The sequence below is a fragment of the Neofelis nebulosa genome, chromosome 1 (genome assembly GCF_028018385.1).
Source record: "Neofelis nebulosa isolate mNeoNeb1 chromosome 1, mNeoNeb1.pri, whole genome shotgun sequence".
Lineage (NCBI taxonomy): Eukaryota > Metazoa > Chordata > Mammalia > Carnivora > Felidae > Neofelis > Neofelis nebulosa.
The window spans coordinates 174,827,511-174,854,708 of record NC_080782.1 but is presented as its reverse complement, the minus strand read 5'-3'; the positions used below and the strand labels follow the sequence as shown (position 1 = coordinate 174,854,708).

Sequence of the window (27,198 nt, the reverse complement as noted above, 5' to 3'; positions counted from 1 at the left end):
GGTGGCTCAGTCAGTTAAGCGTCCGACTTCAGCCAGGTCACGATCTCGCGGTCCGTGAGTTCGAGCCCCGCGTCAGGCTCTGGGCTGATGGCTCGGAACCTGGAGCCTGTTTCCGATTCTGTGTCTCCCTCTCTCTCTGCCCCTCCCCCGTTCATGCTCTGTCTCTCTCTGTCCCAAAAATAAATAAAAAACGTTGAAAAAAAAAAATTAAAAAAAAAAAAAAAGATAACATGTCACATATGGAAAAAACATACAGGCCTTTAAAGAGACTCCCAGGTATAATCAGTGAAGGATGGGTGGAAATCTAGAGTAATATTAATAGAAACATGACGTGAATAACCTGAGTAGGGTATTTTAAAAATAAAAATTTTGTAGGAAAAGGAAGTAGCCAGTTCTATGGGAAAATCATCATTTTGTAAACTCTACGCTAAGAGGAGGTGGTCTTTAATGCTCATTAAGAACTCCATGATATACCAGAATCTTCTTTGTAAGAAGTAGTGATTTGGATAGCCAGGATCATTTTAAACACGGTCACAGTGAAAGTGTATTAGAAACAGGGTAATAGAAGGCATATGGTAGTTACCTTTGTGGTCTTATATTCTTAGTCATAAGATAAAACTATACTTATAAAAACAATAGTTTACCTATGAGTCATTTCTGATTTCTCTTTTTTTGTCAAAACCACTACCTGCTCTGTGTCTTGCAACCAGCCCTTAGTATGTCTTGTTGGTGCAATTTACAAATATATTTTATGTCTTTTTTTTTTTTCTACCGCCATTGCCATCATCCCAGTTCAAGTCCTTGCTGTCTCCTGCCTAGACCACTTCAGGTGTCTTTTATCTTCCTGCTACTTTTGTGACCCTAAAATCCATTTTCTGTACGTTAGCCACACTGATCTCTTAACACGTAACGCCATGTAACTTCCCTGCCTAAAGTCCTTCAGTAGCTTTCTCCTCTTTCTCCTGTCCTTAGAATAGTAGCCATCGGTCCTCTTCATCCCTCCTGCTCTTCTCTCCCCTTGCTCTTTATGATGTAACCATGCTAGTCTCCTTTTTGTTCCTTGAATAAGCCTACTACTTTCCTACTGCCTATCTTTAAAATCTTCTTCTGCCTAAAAGGTTTCATTCCTGGTTTTTCCCATGGCTCATTCAACTCTCAATCCTCAAGCTTGTGCTTAGATTTCATCTTCCTGGAAATGCCTTCTTTGATCACCCAGTGTAATTAATATTGGCCTACGCAGGTTATTACATAGTAATATCGATTTTCTTTGTAACAGCCATCACAGTCTTTCGTTATATTGTCTGTTTGTGTATAGTGTTTCCTCCAATTTTTGAATGTAAACTTCAGGGACTTCATTTGTCATGTATCTCCAGTGCCTCACACAATGCCTAGTGGGTACTCAAGAGATGTATTCATGAAAACCTATGCACCCCAAGTTCTTTTTTTTAATGTTTTATTCATTTTTCAGAGAGAGAGCTTAAGCATGGGAGGGGCAGAGAGAAGGGGACAGAGGATCCAAAGCAGACTCCATGTGACAGCAGTGAGCCCAATGCGGGGCTCAAACTCACCAACCGTGAAATCATGACCTGAGCTAAAGTCAGATGCTCAACAAAGAGAGACCACCCAGCACTCCTATGCTCAATATAAAATGTAAATAAGAGTTCAGACAACCGAACTAATTCGTTACAAAAGTAAGGGAAGATTTTAAAAGAGATGAAATTTGACCTGAGCTTTGAATGGCAGTTAGAATTTGACTGGTAGGAAGTAATGAATCACTAAATTCTACACCTGAAACTCATATTACACTGTATGTTAACTAATTGGAATTTAAATAAAACCTTGAAAATAACTTGATTGGTGAGGACCACTATAGTTAGATGACCACCATGAACAAGGAGACAGAATTAAGAGCAGAAGATTCTCTTTGGAAAGTTGTAGGAAATAAGGTTGAATTAGATATGAAGGGCAAGAGTTTGGATAGCTGAAGAACTAAACGGAAAAGTTTATATATGACATGGTTAACAGTGGAAAGCTGTTGTCAGCCCCTGAGTAGGGGAGCATGGATGACATCATGTAAGTTAATCATTGCAAGGAATTGGTGCATTTCACCTAAGTTTCTCTTTCAGGAGCATATTCTTCCAAGGTCTGTAGGGTCTGTAGTAATTTTTCCTATTTCATTCTGATATCATTAATTTGTGTCCTTGTTTTCTTAGTGTGGCTAGAGGTTTGTCAATTCTACTGATGTGGAACTAGTTTTTTTAGTTTTCTATTTAGGTCTATTTCTATTTAGATTTACTATATTGTTTTTCTGTCTTTGATTTATTTGATTTTTCCTATTTATAATTTTTACTTTCTGCTTAATTTGGATTTATTTTGTGCTTTTTCTAGTTTCTTAATGTAGAAGCATAGATCACTGGCTTGAGACATTTCTTCTTTTCAAATATAGACATTTAATGCTATGATAGTTCTCTGTGACCTGCTTTAACTGTGTCCCACAAATTTGGGTATATTTTTATTTTCTTTCCATTAAATCTTTCCTAGTTTTCCTTGTGATGTCTTCTTTAAGCCGTGCGTTATTTAGAAGTATATGGTTCAGTTTCCAAACATTTGTAGATTTTCTCATATCTTCTTGTTACTAATTTTCCATTTAATTCCATTATGGTCTGAGAACATATTTTGTATCATTTCAATTCTTCGACATTTGTTACAGTTTTTATAGCCCAAATATGGTCTATCCTAGTGAATGTTCCAGGAGCACTTGGGAAGAATATATTCTGCTTTTGTTGCATGGAGTGTTTTATAAATGTTAGATAAATGGTTTAATAGCCTTTTGCACTGCTACACAGTTTCTACAGTTGTGGTCATCTTCCCAGCAAAGTGGGCAGAAGATAGAAAGGAGAAAAGAAAAAGAGAGGAACATACAGAGATTTCCCATATAATCCCTGCCTACACATGCATAGCCTCCCCCATTATCAACATCTCCCACCACAGTAGTACATTTGTGACAATTGATGAACCTGCATTGACACATCGTAATCACCCAAAGTCCACAGTTTACCTTAGAGTTTACTCTTGGTGTTGTACATTCTGTGGATTTGGACGAATGTTTAATAACATGCATCCATCATTATGGTATCCTACAGAGTATTTTCACTGCCCTAAAAATACTGTGTTGCACCTGTTCATCCCTTCCCGTCTCCCACCCCAACTCCTGGCAACCTTTGATCTGTTAACTTGTCTCCATAGTTTTGTCTTTTGCAGAATATCATATAGCTGAAATCGTACAGTCTGTAGTCTTTCCAGATTGGTTTCTTTCACTTAGTAATGTACATTTAGGGTTCCTCCCTGTCTTTTCATGGCTTGATAGCTGACTCCTTTTTACTGCTGAATGAAATCCCATTGTCTGGACGGACCACAGTTTATTTATCCATTCACCTACTGAAGGATATCGTGGTTGCTTCCAAATCTTGGCAATTATGTGTGAGGTTGCTATAAACATCCATGTGCAGGTTTTTATGTGGACACAAGTTTTCAGCTCCTTTGGGTAAATACTTGGGATTGCTAGACTGCGTGGTAAGAGTATGTGTAGGAAACCACCCAAGTGGCTAAACATTTTGCATTCCCACCAGAAGTGAATGAGAGTTCCTGTAGCTTCACATCCTTCAGCATTTGGTGGTGTCAGTGTTCTGGATTTTGGCCCCTCTAGTAGGAGTGTAGCAGTATCTCATTGCTTTAATTTGCATTTCCCTGATGACATATGATGGTAGAGCATCTTTTCATATGTTTATTTGCCACCTGTATATCTTCTTTGATGAGGTGTCTGTTAAGGTCTTTGACTGATTTTTTATTGGGTTGATGGTTTTCTTATTGTTGAGTTTCAAGACTCCTTTGTATGTTTTGGATAATAAATCCTTTATCAGATGTAAAAATATTTTCTCCCTCAGTTGGTTTTTAATACAACATTTAAAATGCCTCAGTTGCATTGTCATGATCAATTGGTCCCTCACAAACTGCGAGGAACCGATTCTTCTGATACAGTGCCAGCTCTTAATTTCTAGGAAGGCAGATTATGTTTATTAACCTTGGTATGGTGTATCCCTGATAGCTTTGAATGTCTTTTTAGTGTCATTATTCTCCACGCTTAATTTTTGTATTTCATTTACAGATTTCTCTCTCTTCTTCAGGATGCATTCTGAAACCAGCAGAAAGTCAGAGCAGAGGACTGTGGTTTCCTTATTCAAGCTAAATTACCAGAAGTGCCCTTTTAAGATGAAATATTTAGTCACTTCAAAACAAGTCAGTCTAGAGGAAGAGAGCAGCCTTACTTAGCTCATGGTTTCCATCCTTACAAGAAGTACTGATATTTCGTGCTAGCAAGCTGTGGTAGAAGCTGTCACCTCCTAGCCAAAAACAATCCTTTTTCTTCAGGACTGCCACAATACTTTACTGAAAGATTAAAAATATCAGTCCCATAGTTGCAGAAACAGGCACTCTTAACTTACACACTACTGGTTGTAATACAACTTTTGGGATGCCAGTTAAGACTCTGTGTGTGTGCACAACAATCTGATGAACTTAGAAATGTGATTTTTCTGGCCCACCTACACACATATTACATATACCTTTGAGACAGAAATCACACTTCTAAGTGTAGCTCATCAGACTGCTGTTTATGTTAGTAAAAAAAATGAATCAGTAAAAAAAATGCATTAATGGGGAAGAAGTAATTAAATTATGGTACAGTTAGAGTATAGAGTCTATAAAATGTAATACTACTTAGCCATTAATAAAACTTATATCATTTATTGAAATGGAAATCTCAAATATAATTGGTACAGTCTCCTTTTACAAAAACTAATATCTATGTTTATATAGATTCGTATAGGAAAATAGTCTGGAAGGATATATACCAGAAAGTTAGATTATTCTCATGAAAATGGGATTAAAAATGTCTTTCATTTTCCTCCTTACCTATTTAAATATCGCTGGGATTTTTATCATTATGGCTGACCCTTGAACAGCACGGGTTTGAACAGTGTAGATCCACTTATATGCAGATTTTTTTCAATAAATAGAGTACAGTACTGTAAACGTGTTTTCTCTTTCTTAGGATTTTCTTTTTTTTTTTTTTAATTTTTTTAACGTTTATTTATTTCTGAAACAGAGAGAGACAGAGCATGAGCAGGGGAGGGACAGAGAGAGAGGGAGACACAGAATCTGAAACAGGCTCCAGGCTCTGAGCTGTCTGCACAGAGCCCAACACGGGGCTTGAACCCACGGACCGCAAGATCATGACCTGAGCCGAAGTCGGACGCTTAACTGACTGAGCCACCCAGGTGCCCCTCTTTCTTAGGATTTTCTTAACATTTTCTTTTTTTAGCTTACTTTATTATAAGAATACAGTATATAATACATATAACAAAGTATGTGTTAAATGACTGCTTTTGTTACCAGTAAGGCTTCCAGTCAACAGGAGGCTACTAGCAGTTAAGTTTTGGGGGAGTCTATATGCTGTCAGCGCCCCAATTCCCACATTGTTCAGGGTCGACTGTACTTATTTAATTTGAGCAGGGAGAGGAGAAAGAAAACCTATTTGCATTCTGGAGAAACAGATTTCTATATTCTAAAGGGTACAAGAACTAGGACCTATGGGAAGGGCCAAGATGTTACAAATGACAGCTCACGAGACAGGGATAAACCTTTTAACACCGGCTTTTTAACACTAATGTTTAACAGAACTGACAGAAAGGACAGAATGGGTTGTTTGAGATATGAGTTCCGCATCACTAATGATGTTCAAATATAGCCATTTGGTGAGGTTGTCATGGAAGTGGTTGGAGCCTCGAGTGGTTTGACATTTTGCCTTGAGACTCTCTTGGTAGATGAGATTTTTAACATGAGGGGAAGGTTGACTAAGGGGACCTATAAAAATCTTCCTGATTTTCATTCCTGAATTCAGAGACAATTGTACTTCAACATGCTTGTGCAAAAGTGACTTAGAAGAATGCAGCATGACACAAACCGTGAGATCGTGACCTGAGCTGAATTCAAGAGTGGTAAGAGCCTAACCGCTTAACCGACTGAGCCACCCAGGCGCCCCCGCACGGCCTTCTTTTCATACGCTGCAATACAGCACCCTCCAAAGGAAGTTAAAGGCGCTGACCATAGTGGTTTCTGTCTACAGCTTATCACTGGTGAATAAATGAAGGGAAGAAGGAATTGATTCCGGATTTGCCGCAGTGGAAAACTATGAACTATGTCAACACAGTATGGTTTGAGGTCACGAAGCAACAGGTTAGGCCAGTGTCTTCAAAACCCTGCTGACCCGCACGAGTAGTCTTCAGAGCTTACACATGTAGATATATATTTTTTTAATAGCCTCTTTGTGGGTCTCTGGTCCCATAAGTTCAGATTCAGTAGGTCTGGAGTAGGGCCTGGGGATCAGTACTTTGTTTAATTCCCCAGTTATTTTGGCAATTGGCCAAGTTTAGGCACAACCAGAAGTAAAACATACATATGCATACACACATATCAGGAAAGTTACCAAAAAAGAGAAAACAACATGAGACTATTGGAAAGCCATTAAAAAACCACTGGAATCCATTGGCAAGCATCAAATGTTGTGAACTCTGTGAAGCTACCTCACTGAGAAGCCTGTCGGCATTCTACAGCCGAGTGATGCTCAAGCCTGAGTGTCTGATGATCCATTCAGTGCATTAGGCAGAGCTAGTTTTATTCATCAATACGTCATGTAATCATGCTCGTGAATACAATAAACACTGTAAAAATCATGTCGATAAAACAACTGTTTGCAGACTATAAACAAATATAAGATTATTTGAGCTGCATGACCATAACCCTGCTCACGTTCTTAAAAGAAATACCAAGGAGAGGCGCCTGGGTGGCTGAGTCGGTTAAGTGTCTGACTCTTGATTTCAGCTCAGGTCATGATCTCATGGTTCGTGGGTTCGAGTCCCGCATCAGGCTCTGTGCTAACAGCTCAGAGCCTGGAGCCTGCTTCGGATGCTGCGTGTCCCTCTCTCTGCCCCTCCCCCATTCTCTCTCTCTCTCTCTCTCTCTCTCTCTCTCTCAAAAATAAACACTAAAAAAAAAAAAAAAAAAAATCATCCTGTTTGGTGTTGTGCCAAGAACAGTGCTAAGCTGTCAGCCATCACTTGGTCAGTGATATGTACTGATTGTGGGAATGACCCACTAGGTCCTGATTTTTTTTTTTTCAACGTTTTTTATTTATTTTTGGGACAGAGAGAGAGCATGAACGGGGGAGGGGCAGAGAGAGAGGGAGACACAGAATCGGAAACAGGCTCCAGGCTCCGAGCCATCAGCCCAGAGCCTGACACGGGGCTCAAACTCACAGACCGCGAGATCGTGACCTGGCTGAAGTCGGACGCTTAACCGACTGCGCCACCCAGGCACCCCAAGGTCCTGATTTTTAACTTCGAAGCTGAAGCACGCCTTGGAAACCTAGTCCAGCTCACTTTATAGTTCAAGAAACTGGGAAGCATGAGATGAAGTTAATTTGCTAAATTCACAGAACTAGCTAGAGGCAGTTCAGGGACCGGAGTCCTGGTCTGGCTTTGTTGGTTTTTCAGCACACCCTTGCTGGAGCAGGGAGCAGGGTTTCCCCACGCTCCCCCTCTTTGTGTCAACACAGGGCTTTTTTCCCTTTGCCTTCTCACCTGCCCGCCTTGAGGAGGATCCTGGTTTCTCCAAATCTTACCCCCTCCACACAGGACCCGTCCCGTCAGCCCAACCCAAAGCCTCGCCTCCCCTTCCGCACAGGTAGCTGTATCTGGAGAAAGAAGGCTTTCCTTCTCTGCTTGCTCCTCTTCCCCTCCTGCTCAGCCCAGGGGACTGGAGAAGGCGAAGGCTGGCGGCAGGTGGCTGCTTCGTTCCTTGACTCGGGGTCAGTCTCTCCTGCCTGTCTGTCCTCAGGAGCTCCTCACCTCCCTTCTGACACTTCGAGAAGCTGTGTCCTAGCAGCAGCGGGCAGGCGGGACAGGAAAGAAGCACCGCCCTGCGTTTCCCCAGCACTCGGGGCTTTCTAGGGCATCCTGTGAGCTTTACAGCGACCTGTGCGTTCAGTGGGAACAGATCCCCTGACTCCCTTTTTACCAACAAGGAAGTGACTACAGGTGACTACGGTGCAAGGTTTGCTCAGTCTTGCAGCCTCAGTGGCCGGGCTGGAAGCCGAGCCTCCAAATCCCAGTTTCGAATCTCTTCTGCGGTGTCATGTATTAATGTTAACAGCAAGAGACACAATTTCTCACCGTCTGCTATTCCGAGATGTAGAGAATACTTCCTTTCCCCGAAGACCTTTGAAAGTCTTCTGAGGACATCAGTCTGAATTGCTCCTGCCTTTTTAGCATCTCGGTCTTAGAGAAGACCGCTGACCATTCAGATAGTGATATAATGGCCAGGTTCTCTGCTGCTAAACTGTCACCTTCACTCGACAGTTAACTAAATGCTGTTGCATACGGACTTATGTTTGCAGTGTTCTTGTTGCCCTTTTGAGAATCCGTTGGCAACATTTATTCAGATTCTTGATTCAAACGGTGCGTGATACAACTGCTAATGATTTGATACGTTTGCAAGTTTTGAAAATCCACACAGCTGTAGCGTTTAGTTAGAAGTGTAAGAACTATTTCTTTACCTATAAAACATGATTTCATACTTTATTTAAACTAAAAACATAGTCTGTAAAACACTTACTGCTTAACTAATAAGAGAAAGTGATGTCATCACTTTCCCTGTTAAAGATGGTCCACAGAGATTGAAATTAATTTTTAACCCGATTAAATTCAACCAATACATTTTTCGGGATTGTATTCATGTTTATGTTCTTTCCCTGCCAAACAAGGTGATTGAAAGTAACGCTGCGGTGTATACACTCTCATAAGGAAAACCGAAATGCAGTTAAAAGCTTGCAAGTAAAATAAGTTCGGAAGGCTGAGAGGGCTCGTATGCAAAGCAGCAGGTCCGCAGCGTTTGTAATGCAGCTTCACCTTGCTGCCACTCGTCCTTGCAGAGGCCACCGGGCACACATAATTGTTTGTAGGGAAGAGTCCTAGAAGGTGTGAAAAACCCGTGTGTCGTACGGCCAGAGCTCGCAGTAGGATCTGAGGCCACAAAGCACAAGGCCCAGCTGGGCCACAGTAAATTCAGATAAAGCCACTGATACACATTGGAGTTTGTCCAAATCCATTTCCTGCAAAAGAATACCCAAGTTCTAGATTTACCTTTGATACGGTTGTCCCCACACATTTTTAAGTTGTTTTTATGTTCCAGATTGCTAAGTGGCGCACTGCTGGGAGCCCTCTTGTTGAAACAGTTCTCAGTTTGACCGAGTGCCAGAGACAGAAGTGAGACTCTGGTGGGAATATAGTTTGCTTTACAAGCGTGAGTGAGGGGAGAGAACCAATTTCACCGAGTGAGGAGACCGTGGAAGGATTCTCACTCATATTAACCGCCTGCCCAGCACTCAGTTTCCTGAATGATAAAAACTGTGTACGAACCCCACCTCAGTGAAGTCCTATGTGGTAGTTTTCTCTTCTCATGGAGTGGCCGTGTCCTGTCATATTTGTTATCCTTATGTGCAATGGTGTGGTTTACTTCCTTTATAGATTAGAGATGCATTCTGCTTAGAGGAAGGTACACACACATACACACACACACAGACACACACACACACACACACACAATGATTTATACTAAAATCACAAGAAGCTTTTAAAATGATGTTTGGGGCACTTGGGTAGCTCAGGTGATTAAGCATCTGACTCTTGATTTTGGCTCAAGTCGTGATCTCATGGTTCATGAGATCAAGCCCCTGTCCGGCTGGGCACTAACAGCGTGGAGCCTGCTTGGGATTCTCTCTCTTCCTGGCTCTCTGCCTCTTCCCTGCTTGTGCTCTCTTGCTCTCTCTCTAAAAAATACATAAACTTAAAAAAATTAGAAAATAAATAAATGATGTTTAAAGTAAAAATGATAGCCTTAGGAAAATATATTAGCAACATTCCTTAGAACAAACATAAACAATATTAGTAAATATGCAGAGTAGCACCATGTATTTTTACACTGTGAGTAACCATCGTAAAGAGAATCGATCAGCCTTAGGTATCAAAATGATTTAGGGCCTTTTTACTTTGTTCTTTTCATACCGTTTTGTTATCCTTATTAGTCTAGCTTTTTTCCAGATGTCATAACTCACAGACGCCTTATCTTTGTCTGGCTGCTATAACAAAAAACCTCAGAATGTGGGGCTTAAACAACAGTTTGGAGGCAGGAAGTCCAAGATCAAGCCTCTGCCAGCTTCTGTGTGTGCTGAGGGCCCGCTTCCCTCGTTCCTGGACTCCTCTTTTTGCTGAGTCCTCACTTAGGGTCGGGGCAAGGGAGCACTCCCCTATCTCTTTTCCATGTACAAGGGCACCAATCCCATCCATGATGAAATCACTGCCCCAAAGCCCCAAACTCTTAAATACAATCACAGTAGGGCTTAGGCTTCAACACTGGGAAGAAGGGGGCACAAACATTCGGCCTATGGCACACTTGTGCTGGTTAGGAAGGAAGGGACGGCATCAAATAAAGCTAATGACTGAAATGTTTACTCCTTGCAGGCTGAAAAGAGCCATGATGTCTTTCAGCTGGCTAATCTGGAACAGTTTTATCAAAGGGATAGAATGTAGTCATATTTGATAGTTTCCAGCCTAATGATTTCTACTGTCTTTTGTCTTAGGAACTATTCCCACATGACTGGTTTTGTATATTTATGGAGCTGAGTAAAATGCTGACAATTATAAATCGTTTGCTTGCTCAGTAGAGCTATTACTTCATCAACTGAAATTTTGAGTAAGCATCTCTTAGAATGGAAAAAGTTTAAATTAAGCCACCTAACAGGATTTATTCTGAGATTCTGAGAATAATTTTCCAAATATATCTGGAAAGGTAAATTGATTTTCGAAGATGTAGAATTGATTCATGTAAAGCCTCGTTTCCAAAACCCCATTTACTATCCACTGTGAGGGCAGCACCTGAATGCCCTCAGGGAGATGTCAAGCCAAGTGAGGCAAATGACGTTTCGGGCAACTAAAGAGAATGTTTGTGGTAGAATAGAATGAAAAGAGAGAAGATACGTTTTAGCCTCTTAGTGCCAACTTTTATAATGTCTGTGTCTCGTTTGCTCTCTTGTAGGTATGAGAAAGTGCCAGTCATCTTGGTTGGGAACAAAGTGGACCTGGAAAGTGAGAGGGAGGTGTCATCCAATGAAGGCAGGGCCCTCGCCGAAGAGTGGGGCTGCCCCTTTATGGAGACTTCTGCGAAGAGCAAAACGATGGTGGACGAACTCTTTGCCGAAATCGTGAGGCAGATGAACTACGCCGCGCAGCCTGACAAAGACGACCCGTGCTGTTCCGCCTGTAACATCCAATAGCGTCCGATGCGGCCGCCCCGGTCGGGCCTTGCCCGGTACCGCAGGCGAGGGCGCACCTCGTCCGGGCGACTGCGGAGTCCGCAGGGTGTGGGGGGTGACTCTGCAGTGCAACGGCCGCCCTCGTTCGGCGTCGAGCAGTGATTGTCAGTTGAGGTCTCTGAGTACCACTTGGGGTCAGTAGCTACAGTCTTCACCGTTGTCCTCGGCCTCCTGGACGCACCTGCCACTTGAAGGCATAGCCAATCTACAGGGTGATCTCCTTTGGAAGCTGTGGTGGCATTGTCACCGAGTTGACAGAAGCAACTATTGTATAAATTCAAAATAATCATGAGAGAGAAACCAGAAGAATCCCTATGACCACTTGCGGTTAAGATATTTTGTCTTCTTTGAAAAAAAAAAATAAGTAAAGGAGAAATATTTTCCTACGGAGAGTACTGAAATTTCAGGACTTGAGATAGTGCTTCTAACCAATGTATTCCGTCAAGTCAGTAACAGCTGACCTGCCAACGGCATTACAGGGAGAGATTCTTTCCTCAGCTGACGCATTTCTGTTCCTCAAAATTGATGCTTAACTGTAGATGTTATCCTAACGTGTGACGCAGAACTAACTCGTACATCGATCCTTGCTAGAGCAAAAAAAATCAGAACAGGTTGTGTACGAATACGATCTGGCTTTCGAATGTGTTAAATCACCTGCTTTGCCACCCAAAATGGAAGCTCTCACAAGGGTTTGATCCGAATTTAACCCCCAAGCCCACCCTCTGTTAACAAAGCGGGCATGGTCTTAATTGACAAGAAGAAAGCGATGTGATGGGAAGATTGCCTCGCCTTACTCACAAGAAGCGTTCTGGTAGATTAACTAGTACCATCGTGTAAGGAAAATGAAGCCATGTTGCATCCACGTGTTCCCGTTTGCAGAAACCTCACAGGACAGTACACACATCTTGCATTTTTTACGTTCGTTAAAGCAGCAAACCTTCTTGCCTTTAAGGGCTCTGGTTGTGGTGTGATTCTTGGCTAACCTGCTTTCGAAATCACGTTTGCTATAGCAGAGCTTTATTGCAGGCATCTAAAAATTGAATAACCATGTGAAATAATTTGGGCTTAAAAGTAGAACATAAATTATAGAGTGGAAGGTAAGGGACAAAAACAAAAACAAAAAACCACCAACCCTTTTATCTTTAATTTTCCTGGGGAATTAAATAAAGATTTTCTTATAACAATTTTGCCCTGATTACTGAAGTGGCAAATAAAGCTAGAGAGAATATTTTCTTTTGAAAAGGTGCTCAAGCTCTGACATTTTGGGTTTTCATAGCCGTGAAGTATTTATCATTTGCATGACTAGTGGCACAGGAAAAACCTATTCGTAGGTTTTACAATCAAGTGCAGAAGGGTTTTGAACAAACTTCAGAGCTGTAAATGCTGAAGAGAGTATCCTGAGCGAATCCTCTGGAGATAGATTTGGCCTTCAGAACTGCAATAGCGCTGAGCCTGCGATCTGCTTCCTGCCCCACACTTTGTTGCTTTCACACACTTGTGCAAGTAACCGCTGGTCTTCTGTGGGTACCTGAGAGAGGAGTGTGTGTTTGTGTGTGCATGTGTGTTTATTGTTCCTGAGAATTTGGCACAAGTCAGAGATCATTGCCTACACTGAGCATCCCGACTGCAGAATATAGTGTATCAAAAACATTTTTTAAATTATTTGCGTGTTTTTGACACTTTCTGAAATCCTTGGTAACCCCCAAGTGTTTAGTGAGCTGGCATTAAGCTTAGCGGATAGCAGAAAGGTGGATAGTACTTTTCATAGGTGAGAAAACAGAGATATGTGGATCCAACCAGGCTGTGATTGTTAAAAATCTTTGAATTGTGAATATTTGCATTCTTCAATATAGGTTTTTGTTTTTGTTTTTGTTTTTTTTATAACCCCCAATTGTGAAGCACCTTGTTTACAGGATGGAAAGTTCTAACCCATTTTACTGAAACAGATTTCAGTATGTAACAGTTGATTTGACTCAAACCTTTAGAGAAACCAGAGATTCAAGAAGTACGATTTATCTACTGAAAAATAGAAATATTTGTTAGTGAATCGGTTGAGACTTGAAGCGTCTAACTTCTCAGAATGATTGTTTTTTTAGAATTCCATATTTAACAGACAACTAAGAGCACATATTAAAAACATCTGTAAAGACTCTACAGTTTTACACTATGGATTGCCATGCAGACAAGAAAAAGAAGTCAAATATGAAAAGTATGGCAAAATGTAAGGTGGAAAGATTAACTCAAAATCCGGATTTTCGTCCCCCGTGTTTGCGTCAGACAGTAAGGTGGGTTTTCACTGTAAAGATGTTGATAAGAACTGATTTGGCTGCCTGATCAGCGTCTGCACACAGCCCTTCATATTTAGTGACAAAGCATCAAAGATATCCAGAAACATGGGAACCCTCTTGTGCTCTTAACTGTTGGTATTTCATCTGGTATGAATATAACTTGGTTTGAATGAATGTGTTTGTTGAGATGTTAATAACAAGCTTAAGAACGGGAGGATTAAATTTGTTGGCACACAAATCATCGTGGCTACAGAGAAAAGTTGGTGACCTTGTGTCGCTATTTATTTTATGCCCTGATCAGACTAGCACCTAGATAAGTGAAAGTTTTTCTAACATGCCTTAAAAATGTTATGGTTTGATCCAAAGACCCACTTTTTCTTTAGCTATTTGTGATAAGCTTTTTCCTTTGTTTTCCTTTTGTGTTGTTTTCCTTTCAACACAGGCAGCGTTTTTTAAGTTCTTTTTTTTTCCCCCTTTTATGTTGCAGCTTTTTGGCGGGGGGGGTGGGGGGGGTTCGTTTTCAAGCTGTGATAGTGATGGTAACGGATGCCTTTCATTTTGTTCAATTTACAACATACGCGCCAGCATCAGATCAAAAGCGTTACGTAAAATCTTCCTTAAACTATCGAAAGGTGCTCCGTGATCTTTTCCTTTGGTTCGTAGAACTAGAACTGAATTATTGACTAAGTGCTAGAATTGCCGTCACTCTTCTGTGGAAAAACTACTGATATTTTATGCTTTTCTTTGTGAAGAAATGTTGCCTAAGGATGTCTGCTGTGTGTTTTCAGGAGTTTTCCAATGGGAATGTTGTCCGTGTATGTCTGAATATGAAAGTGCTTATTTTGTTTGTTGCTGTTGGTTTTCCTCTGGTTTGTTTTGGTTTTTAGTTGTTCTTCTCACTAGCCTTGTGTTCACGCTGGTAAGCTTTACCTGTCTCCTTGGCCAATCAAACGTTTGAGACTATGGGGGTCTTTTTTTTTTTTTTTTTTTTTTTTAATTAACGTGTCATTGTGCATCTATTAAATCTTGATCAGGGTTTCAAGAATGACCGCAGTGGGTTTTGGAAACAGACTTATCATTATTGATTTGGGGTTTCCCAGAGATATAGTTCACAGTTCATTGTTGAGCTCTAATACAACTGACCATTTAAAATTGAACAACAGTTTATTGTTTTGTAACAATGTCAGTTGTTAAACCTTGACATTTCGATTAAAACATGGATTGTAGTTATAACTCAATGCAAATTCAACAGTTGTATTTGGAGTTAAATTATTTTAACAAATAAATTTATTTAATGAAACTTCCTCTGGATTGGTTTGGTTTGGTTTTTGTACATGTTCGTGACGGAAATGTGTTCAATATATACGAAAACAACTAAGAATTGCCGTAGAATGAATTTAATACTCTTGATACAGAAATATCCAAGCTGAATTAAATGGACGATGCTTCATAAAAAAAGGAAGGTTAATAGATCATTCTCATACCCTTTAGAAATAACACAAGAAAGACTTTAAAATTAGTAATTACAGGGGTAATTACTGATTTTACTGGGTGGCACAGTCGGTTAAGTGACTGAGTCATGATTTCGGCTCGGGTTGTGATCTCATGGTTTGTGTGTTCGAGCCCCGAGTTGGGCTGTGTGCTGACAGTGCAGAGCCTGCTTGGGATTCTCTCTCTGTCTCTCTGCCCCTCCCGTGCACTCTCTTTCTCTCTCTCTCTCAAAATAAATAAAATTTTAAAAAATAAAATAAAATCAGTAATTACAAATACAAACTTGTCTCCATAAATAGTGTTTTATATTTTTGAGGACAGCTAGCTAATTGGAAGTCTCAATGCTAATGTGAACACAATCATTCCAGGTAATTAACATTAATTAGCAGTTGCTCTGTGGTCCTGCTAGTGTAACTAAAATGTATCCTTATAGTGAGGGGTTGGGGCTGTCTTTTTGTTGAGGTCTTGTGGATTTTAAGGTGCCAGAAGCTGGAGGTTGCTGCTCGGTAGGGCTGTAGGGCCTGCCTGTTGTATATGGGGCCCTGTGAATGTTGACAGAGGCTGTTAATTATGTACAGCCTTCAGCTGCCCTGATAAGGAGCCCATTCATTCCCTAAGCCAATTTAAACTATGCCTTTTGGTTATGTTGCCTTCAGACTCTGTTGAAATCCTCTGGCAACATTCCACCAGTTTAGAGGCTTCATTGTTTTAGAATATAAGAATAATCTGAATGAATATAACGGAGGCACTGTAGATAGGATCTCAAATATTTAAAGGAAAACGTGCCTATATTTTAGTATAATAAATCAGTATCTGGTTAGCCTCATGATCTCACTTGAAGCTTTTATAAAGTAATTAAACCTATCAAATTATAATTTCAATTGGGAGAATTTCCTTATGGCCGAAGAGCAGTATTTTGAAATTCTCCCAAGTTGTACTATTCACTGATTGCTGGAGGGCCGTGAATGGAAATCTAGGTAGCTGGAGGAGTAAAGTGCCGCCCAGTTTGGAACCCATCTGACCCCTGGAACCTGTGAAGCAGACAGAATGGTCACAAGTTCCCTAAAAAAGCTGCTCACCTATTTGTTTCTTAATTTTCAAAATATATGTTACATGTAAGTACTAATAAACCATAGTTGCACTCATTTGTCAAATGGATAAACTGGTTTCACATTTTTTAATATTAACTTCTCTGGTTTTGTTTTCTCTTTGAGGTATTGGGGGTTTTTTGGGGGGTGGGGGGGTTCAGAGAGAGAGAGGGCACAGTGAACGAGGGGGAGAGGGAGAGGGAGAGAAGCAGGGTTCACCTGATGTGGGACATGAGCTCACAAACTGTGAGATCATGACCTGAGCCAAAGTCAGATGCTTAACTGACTGAGCCACCCAGGCGCCCCGAGGTATTAGATTTTTTAAAAGATCTGCTGCTTTTCCAGGTAAGATGATGTAGTATATCTTTTGATACTTTCTTAGAACAGTAGTCTTCATGTTACCTTCTAGGATTTCTCTAAGATCTATTAGTGAAGAAAAAGAAGACTATCAACTTGGAAGTTAAATACAAAGACCTATTTAGTACACATCAACTAGGAAAAAAGAAACTAGGAATGATACTTGGTTTAGTTTATGGGAATTTTTTACAAAATCTTCCCATTTCAAAGACTCAGAAGTATCAGAGATTTCATTGTTTTATCATATGATTACAATTTTACATTGACAGTATTTGGGGTATGATTTACATTTTTATCTTTTAAAATATCAGGTATCAGGGCACCTGAGTGGCCCAGCCGGTCAAGCGTCCCACTTCGGCTCAGGTCATGATCTCACGGTTCGTGAGTTCGAGCCCCACGTTGGCTCTGCACTGACAGCTCAGAGCCTGGAGCCTGCTTTGGATTCTGTGTCTCCTTCTCTCTCTGCCCCTCCTCCACTTGCATTCTGTCTCTGTCTCTTTCTCAAAAATAAAAAAAACATTTTTTTTTATTTTTTTTTTTAAACGTTGATTTATTGAGAGACAGAGCATGAGAGGGGCAGAGAGAGGAGGAGACACAGAATCCGAAGCAGGTTCCAGGGTCCGAGCTGTCAGCACAGAGCCAGACACAGGGCTCAAACTCACAAACCGTGAGATCATGACCTGAGCCGAAGTGGGACGTTTGACTGCGCCACCCGGGCACCCTGTTAACTCTTCCTGAATGGTGTCCACCACTGAATGGTGACCTCTGGTCAGCTATTGCTCATGGAGGGTTACTGTCACATCAGGCCTGGTGTGGCAACAGACAGGCATCCACACATAATCCCCGATCCCAAAGACCTCTTTGCTGTCTTACCCCATTCAGGCTGCTCTAACACAAGCATAAACCGGGTAGCTAACGAACAAATGTGTATTCCTTACGGTTCTGGTGGCTCAGAGATCAGGATCAAGACCGGCAGATTTGGTGCCTGGCAAGGGTCCGCTTCCAGCTGCGCTGACTGCCCACTGTGCCCTCCTGTGGCAGAAGGGAGAAGGCGGCGCTCAGGTGTCTTCCGTGAGGGCACTAACCCATGACCTCATCCCCTCCTAGGGGCCTCCTGGGGGTTAGTTTCAACATCTGAATTTTGAAGGGATGCACACATTCAGTCTATAGTACCAGTCTGTCATCTCGCCTTTTCCTTTAAGTCAAGGCAGATACAAATTAGCCCCCTGGTAATAACATAATTAATTTTTTCCCTACTTGTACATACCAGAATCCCAGTAACCTGGGCCAAGCCAAAGTCCTGGGCGCAGCCCATAGGGCTGTCACTGACTCCGTTCTTTCTTCCCAAGGCAGGTGTGACCAGCCTGAATGAGTCCATGCTGGGGACTTTGAGGAGTCTGTGATGGATGGGAGTGGATGACAGTACAGCAGGGCTCCAGGGCTGTGCTATTTACAGGGTGTGTCTACTTCCTCAGGAAACACTCAGGCTAACAATAGGATCTGCCAGGGGCTGGCCTGGGAGGTAGGCATTGGAGGCACTGTGCTAGTTTGGGGACACCAGCAAAGCTGAGAGGGGCAGGGAGCTGTATTGCAGATACTCCCTTGAACAATAAACTCTGACTCCCCAGTATCCTTGACCTCGGCCCATATCAGGAAATGGTGAGTTAGCAGTGGCACTGAGAGAACATTGTCCAAAATACCCAGGAATCCCTGGATCCTATCCTTGAGGGAGGTGTAAGCTCGTGTGAAAGCAGCCTCACACAATGACATGTGCACAAATGCACACACATATGCACACACACACCCTAAAACACCGGGGTAAGGGAATGGCAATTACTTGCTGGAGATGTTATTTTTATTTTTTAATTTATTTTTATTTTAGAGCATGAGTGGGGCAAGGCAGAGAGAGAGAGAGAGAGAGAGAGAGAGAGAGAATCTTAAGCAGGCTCAGCCTGGAGCCGAACTCAGGGCTTAATCCCACAAACCTGGGATCATGGCCTGAGCCGAAATCAAGAGTCAGACACTCGAGGCACCTGGCTGGCTCAGCGGTCAAGCGTCTGACATCGGCTCCGGTCATGATCTCACAGTTTGTGACTTCAAGCCCTGCATTGGGCTCTGTGCTGACAGCTCAGACCCTCAACCGACTGAGCCACCCAAGCACCCCTGGAGTTCCAATTTATTTTTTTTTTAATTTTTAATTTTTTTAACGTTTATTTACTTTTGAGAGAGAGAGAGAGAGACAGAGTGCGAGTGAGGGAGGGTAGAGAAAGGGAGACAAAATCCAAAGCAGGCTCCAGGCTCTGAGCTGTCAGCCCAGAGCCCGAGGCAATGCTTGAACTTGAACCTTGAGATCATGACCTGAGCTGAAGTCAGATGCTTAACTGACTGAGCCACCCAGGCCCCCCAGGAGCTTTCATTTTCAAGCGGCAGTACAGAGCTCTGGTGCACTGCCTGAACCCCAACAGATTCAGGTCTGCTCGAGGAGCTAGAAGGAGAAGCGAACCAAAGTCCTCTGTCTATATCTAGCCTGAAGCCTGAATCCAAATCCTGAAGGTTGCCTCTGCTAGCGAGTAGAACCGAAAGAGGAGAAGTGAGTTTGATCCAGTGAGTTTGACAGCGTTCCCCTGGGCCGTCCTCCCAGGGCCTGACTGCGGGGAGAAGGAGGAGGCTCGCAGGAGGAGGACGCTCCTGGGGGAGCTGCCTCCAGACTCCTCCTCTCACTTCACAAGGGAGGAGAGGGAAGGATCCAGAGGCCCTGGCCTTCATCCTGGAAGGGCCATCTGGGCAGCCTGCACGTGGCTGAAGGGGCCTTTAATCCGACTGCTGTCCAGCAGCCCTCCTCCTTTTGGGAGCGAAACAGAGACGAAAGTGAAAACCAGTACAGGTTAGAGGGCAGCTTTTTCTCCACCAGAGCCGAAAACACCTTTCTTGGAAGCAAATTTGGATGTTTTCCCTTGATTTATTTTGTTTGCTTCTTTATTCACTATGTTTTGGTTCATTTACACAGTCTGTATTCATGATCTATTGCTGTGTAACAAATGACCCCAAAGCTTAGAAGCTTAAAACAAACATTTATTACCTCACAGTTTCTGTGGGGCAAGAGTCTAGTCATGGCTCTGGTCACTCCCAAGTCTGCAGTCAAGCTGTGGGCTGGGCTTTCAGTCACCTGAAGGCTTCACTCGAGGTCCATCTACCGCTAAGCTCCTTCAGTGGTTGTTGGCAGGATTCGGTTTCTCTAGGGCTGTTACAGTGAGGCCCTTACTCCCTTGTTGGCTGTCAGCCGGAGGCCTGACCATATGGGCTTCACCACAGGGCAGCTCGCAATGTGGCAGCTGGCTTCATCCTAGCTGGCGAGAGCAAGAGAGGAGTACCAGCAAAATTGAGTCACAGTCTTCTGTTTTTATCTCAGAAGTGAAACCTCACCATTTTTCCCTGTTTGCTTCGTTAAAAACAAGACACTGGGTTCAGCCCACACTCCAGAGATCACACCAGAGTCTCCGGGTGGTTCATTTTATGTATCAATGTGACAGGGCCATGGGGTGCCTAGATATTTGGTCAAACATCATTCTGGGTGTTTCTGTGAGGGCATCTTTGGAGGAGATTAAATTGGCAGACTGAGTAAAGCAAGACTGCCCTCCCTGTTGGGGGTGGTCTCCTTCCAATCCATTGAAGACTTAAATAATACAAATAGGCTGACCTTCCTCCAAATAACAGTGAATTCTTCCTGCCTAACAGCACTTTGAACTAGAATATTGGCTTTTCCCTGCACTCAAACTCAAACTGAAACATTGGCTCTTCCTAGGCCTTTAGTCTGCCAGCCTTCAGACTGGGATCATACCATTGGCTCTCCTGGTTCTCAGCCCTCCGGCTCAGACTGGCACTGCATTATTGACTTTTCTGGGTCTTCAGCTTGCTGACTCACCCGCAAGTCTCGGGACTTGCCAGCCTCTGTAATCTCATGAGCCAATTCCACATAACAAATCTCTCTCTATATAAATAGACGATACATGCATACAAACATACACACATACATCCTGTTGGTCTATTTCTTTGGAAAGATTCAGCTAATATAGGTGAGAATGCCAGGAGGCAAAGATCATCGGGTGCCACCTTAGAAAGCTGCCTACCGGGGCGCCTGGGTGGCGCAGTCGATTAAGCGTCCGACTTCAGCCAGGTCACGATCTCACGGTCCGTGAGTTCGAGCCCCGCGTCAGGCTCTGGGCTGACGGCTCGGAGCCTGGAGCCTGTTTCCGATTCTGTGTCTCCCTCTCTTTCTGCCCCTCCCCCGTTCATGCTCTGTCTCTCTCTGTCCCAAAAATAAATAAAAAAAAAAAAACGTTGAAAAAAAAATTTTTAAAAAAAAAAAAAAAAAAGAAAGCTGCCTACCACATGTTATTATAAATTTTATCCCATACTATTTCCCTACTTAGAGAATTATGATCCCAATCTAAGGATTTCAGTGTATGCCATTTTTTCCCATTTATCTTGATTTTAATTCCTCTACTACCATCATGCGTACCACTATATCTAGAAAAAATGTCCAGGGCACCACAGACAGGCAAGAAGTCCTTACCTACTGTGATACTAACTGGAAGGGCAGGAACTAATTATGTTTCAGTATTGAATATTACATAGGCATAAGTTAAATTTAGTTTTTCTGATTAAAGCAAAATAATTTCCCAAATACCCAGATGGAATATTTCCCAAATTGTATTCCCAAATCAATTCCCAAATACATTTCCCAAATGTGCCATACCAGTACAGTTTTCAGAGGAAGTTGATTGGCCTTCATTAAATGATAAACCAGCAATCTGACAGAGTATTCTTCCACGGGTAGATTCTAGAAGCTATTCTGCCATCTGCAGTCAGGGGATGGGACGGTTGAGTCTTGCTACCTCTTTAACTTCTCTTAGTCAAGGCTGATTACAACAAATTAATAAATTAATTTAAAAAATAGTGAATATCTGATTTGGTTTCTTTTTTCTTTGTGAAGTTTTTTCATAATTGTCAGTAACAAAGCAGGTTGAGCCTCTGGTGACAGTTGATTTACTATCAGTTTACTGCATTTACCTGGTTGCGAATTAACTGGTTTGGTTTATGGACTATTCTAGCAGGCCCATGAAATGAGAGGATCTTCCTCCCCACAGAGATTGCCTCTCAGAGGGCCTTGGTAATTAAGGAGGAGCTGATGAGATCTGGTGGGTAGATCTCTGCGTGGGAGGAGCTGTTCTGATTAAATTAGGAGCATGAAACGTGGAGGGTCCCTCTCTTTCCCCACTAGACCACAGGCCCCGAAGTTTGTTCTGTTTTTTTTTTTTCTCTGCTACAGAGAAGCTAGTCACTGCAGTAATCAGTACTAATTACCAACCCTACTCCCAACCCCACTATTCCCAGGCGATGACAATATCATAGGTCACTGTAGTACCTTAACCAAACCAAATAGTCTATAAAACAGTTTCTGCAACGGGCTAATGAAGAATTTACTGTAGTTTGAGGTTTGTTTGGTTTTTTTTTACAGACCCATAAACATACCTACAGTAAAATGCCCCAAATTTGTGTGCATACCTCAATGGACTTTTACGGATGTAACCACCAGCCACATCAAGATACAGAACATCCCTGTCACTCCAGAGGGCTCCTTCTCAGTCATTACCTGCACCCCAGCGGTAACTACTGTTCTGACTTCTTTCACCATACATTATTTTTGCCTTCTTGAACTTCACATAAATTAAATCGTATAGTGTGTACTCTTGTGTGTCTAGAATCTTCTGCTCAGCACTATGTCTGTGAGATCCACTCTTGCTGCTCCAATGGCTGTAGTTTGTTCCTTCCTATCATTGTATATAGCGTTCTTGCTTACGAACATACTGTGTTTATACAATCTATGGTTAAAGGACGTTTGTGTTTTTCCCAGTTGGGGTCCGTTGTGAATAAAGCTGCTGTGAACATTCTTATACATAACTTTCGTGGACGGGCACCGTGCTCATTTCTCCCAGATAGATATCAAGGAGTGGAGCCTCTGAATCACAGGTGTGCTTGCTGTTTGCCTTCGGTAGACCATTTTCTCAAGTGGTTGGACCAGTTTATACAATAACAAGCAATGTGCGACAACTTCGATTGCACACGTCATAGGCCGGGCTCCCTGGGACGCAGGTTCTGCCACAGAGCTTAGTGTGCAGGATTTTTGTAATGAAGTGCCACTGGGACCAACTTCTGGGGGATAAAGTAAGATTGGACAGAGGGAGAAGGTGAGCTACAGTGTGGGGCTGACAGCAATCTGGGAGAGGGTTGGGGAATTAGAATGGCCCCTCAGAATTGTCCCCAGTTGGGTCAAGTTGGCTAATCCTTTACGCCCTCCAGCCATCAGTCACTGTGACCTTGGATGAGATGCAGCCCAGACAGTCTCTAAAGGATTGAGAAGGAGGTTGTCAGCACTGCCAGCAGCTGGGGCAACAATCACTGTATTGAAACGAGATCCAGGCAGTGCCTCACGGTGTCTATCAGCTCCACGCACCCACACACGTACCTAACGCCGTCAGTGTTTTTCATCTGAGTCCTTGTGGTGGGTGTGTAGTTGTATGTCATTGTGCATTCTACTTTGCTTTTCTCTAAGGCCGATAATAGTCACATGCTTATTGGCCATTGGTGATCCTTTTTTGTGAAGTACCTGTTCAGGTCTTTTGCCCATTGCTTAAATGTGTTGTTTGTCTTTTCCTTTATATTTGAAGTTCTTTGTATTTTCTGGATATGTCTTTGTAGATATACCATCTAGTCTGACACTTGCCTTTTCACACGCTTGTTCGGGTCTCTTGACACAAGGAAAGTAGTCAATGTACCGATCTTTTCTTTTATAGTTATTTTTATTCTTTTAAAGAAATCTTTCTTACTTCAGGGATGTTCTTGACCTCTTTTTCCTCAATAGGTTGCTGAGTTGGCCTTATGCATAGAATAACTGTAGAATAGTTACTTTAATCATAGAGTTTGTTGCACAAATAAACATGAAGCTGCCATCATTAATTAGTCTTTATTTCATATTGATGATTTATTGAAACATTTAACATTTAACATTTAATAGAAGCTATTATCCTTCTATCGGTACTACTAATAAATGGATCCTTTACATTAGCCACACTAATTATCACCCAAGAATATATGTGACTAATTATCCCTGCATGACCCCTAGCCATAATATGATTTGTCTCAACACTAGCAGAAACCAACCGAGCCCCATTTGACCTAACAGAAGGAGAATCAGAACTCGTTTCCGGATTTAATGTAGAGTACGCAGCAGGCCCCTTCGCCCTATTCTTTCTAGCAGAATATGCTAATATTATTATAATAAACATCCTCACAACAATCCTATTCTTCGGAGCATTCCATAATCCCTACATACCAGAATTATATACCGCTAACTTCACAGTAAAAACTTTACTTCTAACAGTCACCTTCCTATGAATCCGGGCATCCTACCCATGATTCCGATACGACCAATTAATACACCTCTTATGAAAAAACTTCCTGCCTCTTACCCTAGCCTTATGCATATGACACGTATCCCTACCCATTATTACAGCAAGCATCCCACCTCAAACATAAGAAATATGTCTGACAAAAGAGTTACTTTGATAGAGTAAAACATAGAGGTTTAAATCCTCTTATTTCTGGAATTATAGGAATCGAACCTAATCCTAAGAATCCAAAAATCTTCGTGCTACCATTATTACACCATATTCTAAAGTAAGGTCAGGTAAATAAGCTATCGGGCCCATACCCCGAAATTTGGCTCTTGGTCAGTGGATCCCCAAATGCATTTTACCAAGTACTAAGTCTGTGTTAAATAGGAAGAAGAATTTCATGATCAAATAAATTTGAAAAACACCTGGTTAAACAAAATTAAGCATGTTTTCTCCTGTAGAACTCCTTGAAATCTTCAACATTTTAATCTACATTATGCAACTTCAAGAGACATGATAGATGCATCCTGTCTCTAAATTATTTGACCATAGAAAGCTTTTTTTTTTCTCAGAACATTTCATAGGACTAGTGTTTCACAGGTCACGAGTTTAGTAAATATAAGACAAGGGGTATGACATCTGACAAAAAAAGAGGTAAAAAAAACCCACTAAATCCAAGAATCCATAGTGATATATTAAAGTTTCACTAAGAATAAGAAGGGGTTAGTCTTTTTTTTTTAAGAGAGAGAGAGTGTGTGCACAAGCAGGGGAGGAGAGGGGTAGAGGGAGAAAGAGAATCCCAGGCAGGCTCTGCACTGTCAGCATGGAGCCTGACACAGGGCTTGATCCCACAATCCTGGGATTGTGACCTGAGCCAAAATCAAGAGTCAGACACTCAGTGAACTGAGCCGCCAAGGTGCCCCAGCCATTTTTTTTTTTTTAAATAGGAGGATACTAGTTAATAAATATAGAAAGACTGATAGAACCAGGAAATCATCATTTTGCAATTTTTCACATAAAAGTAGAATCAGGCAAGGATCAACAATGAATGCTAAGAACATTGGGTCAAATTGCTATGAGGAAATGGGACCTTCACATGGTCTCAATATATCATTACACAAAATACTTCTTCATTGTGAAGGGAAACAGTTAGTTGTTCGGTGGAAAGACCTGGTTGACACTAACTAAACCAAAGGATCCAACTTAGCACCACCCACAATGGGATGAAACCCATTATAGTCCCTGCTGTGATGCAATGGGAAACAGCCCATGTCACTTGTATGGTGTTCTTGCCAGAAACGTTCTGACCCTAAGCATAGGAAAGCAATCAGACAAATCCTCATTGTGAGGCATTCCACAAGAATAGGTTTGGATGCTTCAAAAACATTTGTCTCAAAAGACAAAAATAGTGGAGTGGGGATGGGATGCTGCTCTATATTTAAAGTAGATGTTTAAGAAGAAAACAATGGAAACAATGCCTCAACATTTCCCCTGCCTCCTGTCCTTTGCAGGTACAATGTGGTTCCATTAGCAAAAATTTACTGCACATACAAAGTCTCAAAGAAAAGGAATATGGGTCTCCACCCCCAAGGGAATGCATCAAAATCTGCATGTGGATATGCATAGAAAAAGCCAGTATTTCTCCTGATCTGGAAATTCAGAAACCTCCTTCCCCTGAACTGTGTACTCCACCCCTTTCTTGCTGAGAATCACCAAATTAAGTCAGGACTCTTCCTTTAACATACATGATGCCCATAACACTCGCTACCCAAATTAAAAAAAAATTTTTTTAACATTTACTTATTTTTGAGAGACAGAGAGAGACAGAGCATGAGCGGGGACGGACAGAAAGAGAGGGAGACACAGAATCCGAAGCAGGCTCCAGGCTGAGCTGTCAGCACAGAGCCCTACGTGGGGCTCAAACCCACGAACCGTGAGATCATGATCAGAGCCGAAGTTGGCACTTAACCAACTTAGCCACCCAGGTGCCCCAACTCACTATCCAAATGGTCCAACTTTTGCCACCCTTATGGCTGAATAATACAAACTAAAGATGGCCCAGGGTACTGCTGCCCTGTGGTAAGTAAGAAAGCAACTAATTTTGGAGTCTACCCTGTGAACCCTAATGAAAGACTTAAGATAGACATCAATTATTCCCTTAAACCAACTCAAAGTTTCATTATCCCCTCCCTTCCTCCCTCCCTTCCTCCCTTCCTTCCTTCCTTCCTTCCTTCCTTCCTTTTTCCCTCCCTCCCTTTCTTCCTCCCTTCCTTCCTCCCTTCTTTCTTTCCTCCCTTTCTCCCTCTCTCCCCCCTTCCCTTCCTTCTTCCCTTTCTCCCTTCCTTCCTTCTTTTCTCCCTCCCTCCTTTCCTCCCTTTCTCCCTTCCTTCCTTCCTTCTTTTCTCCCTCCCTCCTTTCCTCCCTTTCTTCCTTCCTTCCTTCCTTCCTCTCTCCCTCCTTTCCTTCCTCCCTTCCTTCCTTCCTTCCTCCCTCCTTTCCTTCCTTCCTTTCTTTCCGCTCTCTCCCTTCCTTCCTTCTCTCCTTCCTCCCTTTCTCCCTTCCTGCCTCCCTCCCTTCCTGCCTCTCTCCCTCCCTTCCTTCCTTTCTCCCTCCCTCCCTTCCTTTCTCCCTCCCTTCCTTCCTTCCTTCCTCCCTCCCTCCCTCCCTTTTTTCCTTCCTTCCTTCCTTCCTTCCTTCCTTCCTTCCTTCCTTCCTTCCATCTCATTTACCACCAGTATTGTCCATGGACCCGAACAGCTCCACGTCCTAAATCCAGACAATTGCTATTTAAGTCATTAACAGTATTTCCTTTTGAGAACGATTTTGGTCTAGTGGCCGCTCTGGTTGTTTTCTCTAGTAATAAATTAGTTCACTTTAGCAACTCCTGGCATTTTCATTCACCACTCAGGGACATGTGATTTACAACTATAGCAAAACACACTAAAATTTTTCTACACTTTTTTCATTCACTCGTACAACAAGTATTTCCTTGTATAATTTTTTTTAAATGACAAAGTTTTTTTTGGTTGTTGTCG

At 42.2% G+C, this 27,198-nt stretch overlaps 1 protein-coding gene across 1 annotated transcript in view; it reads left to right on the top strand.

Moving 5' to 3' along the window:
* The window catches only part of RAP2A (RAP2A, member of RAS oncogene family), a 36,592-nt gene extending 21,510 nt beyond the window's left edge, over nt 1–15,082 (top strand). Inside the window, exon 2 of the mRNA XM_058681641.1 lies at nt 11,209–15,082. Within this exon, the coding sequence (XP_058537624.1) occupies nt 11,209–11,446 (238 nt within the window). The 3' untranslated portion in view covers nt 11,447–15,082. The remainder of the gene's footprint in view (nt 1–11,208) is intronic.
* The last annotated feature ends 12,116 nt before the right edge of the window (nt 15,083–27,198 follow it).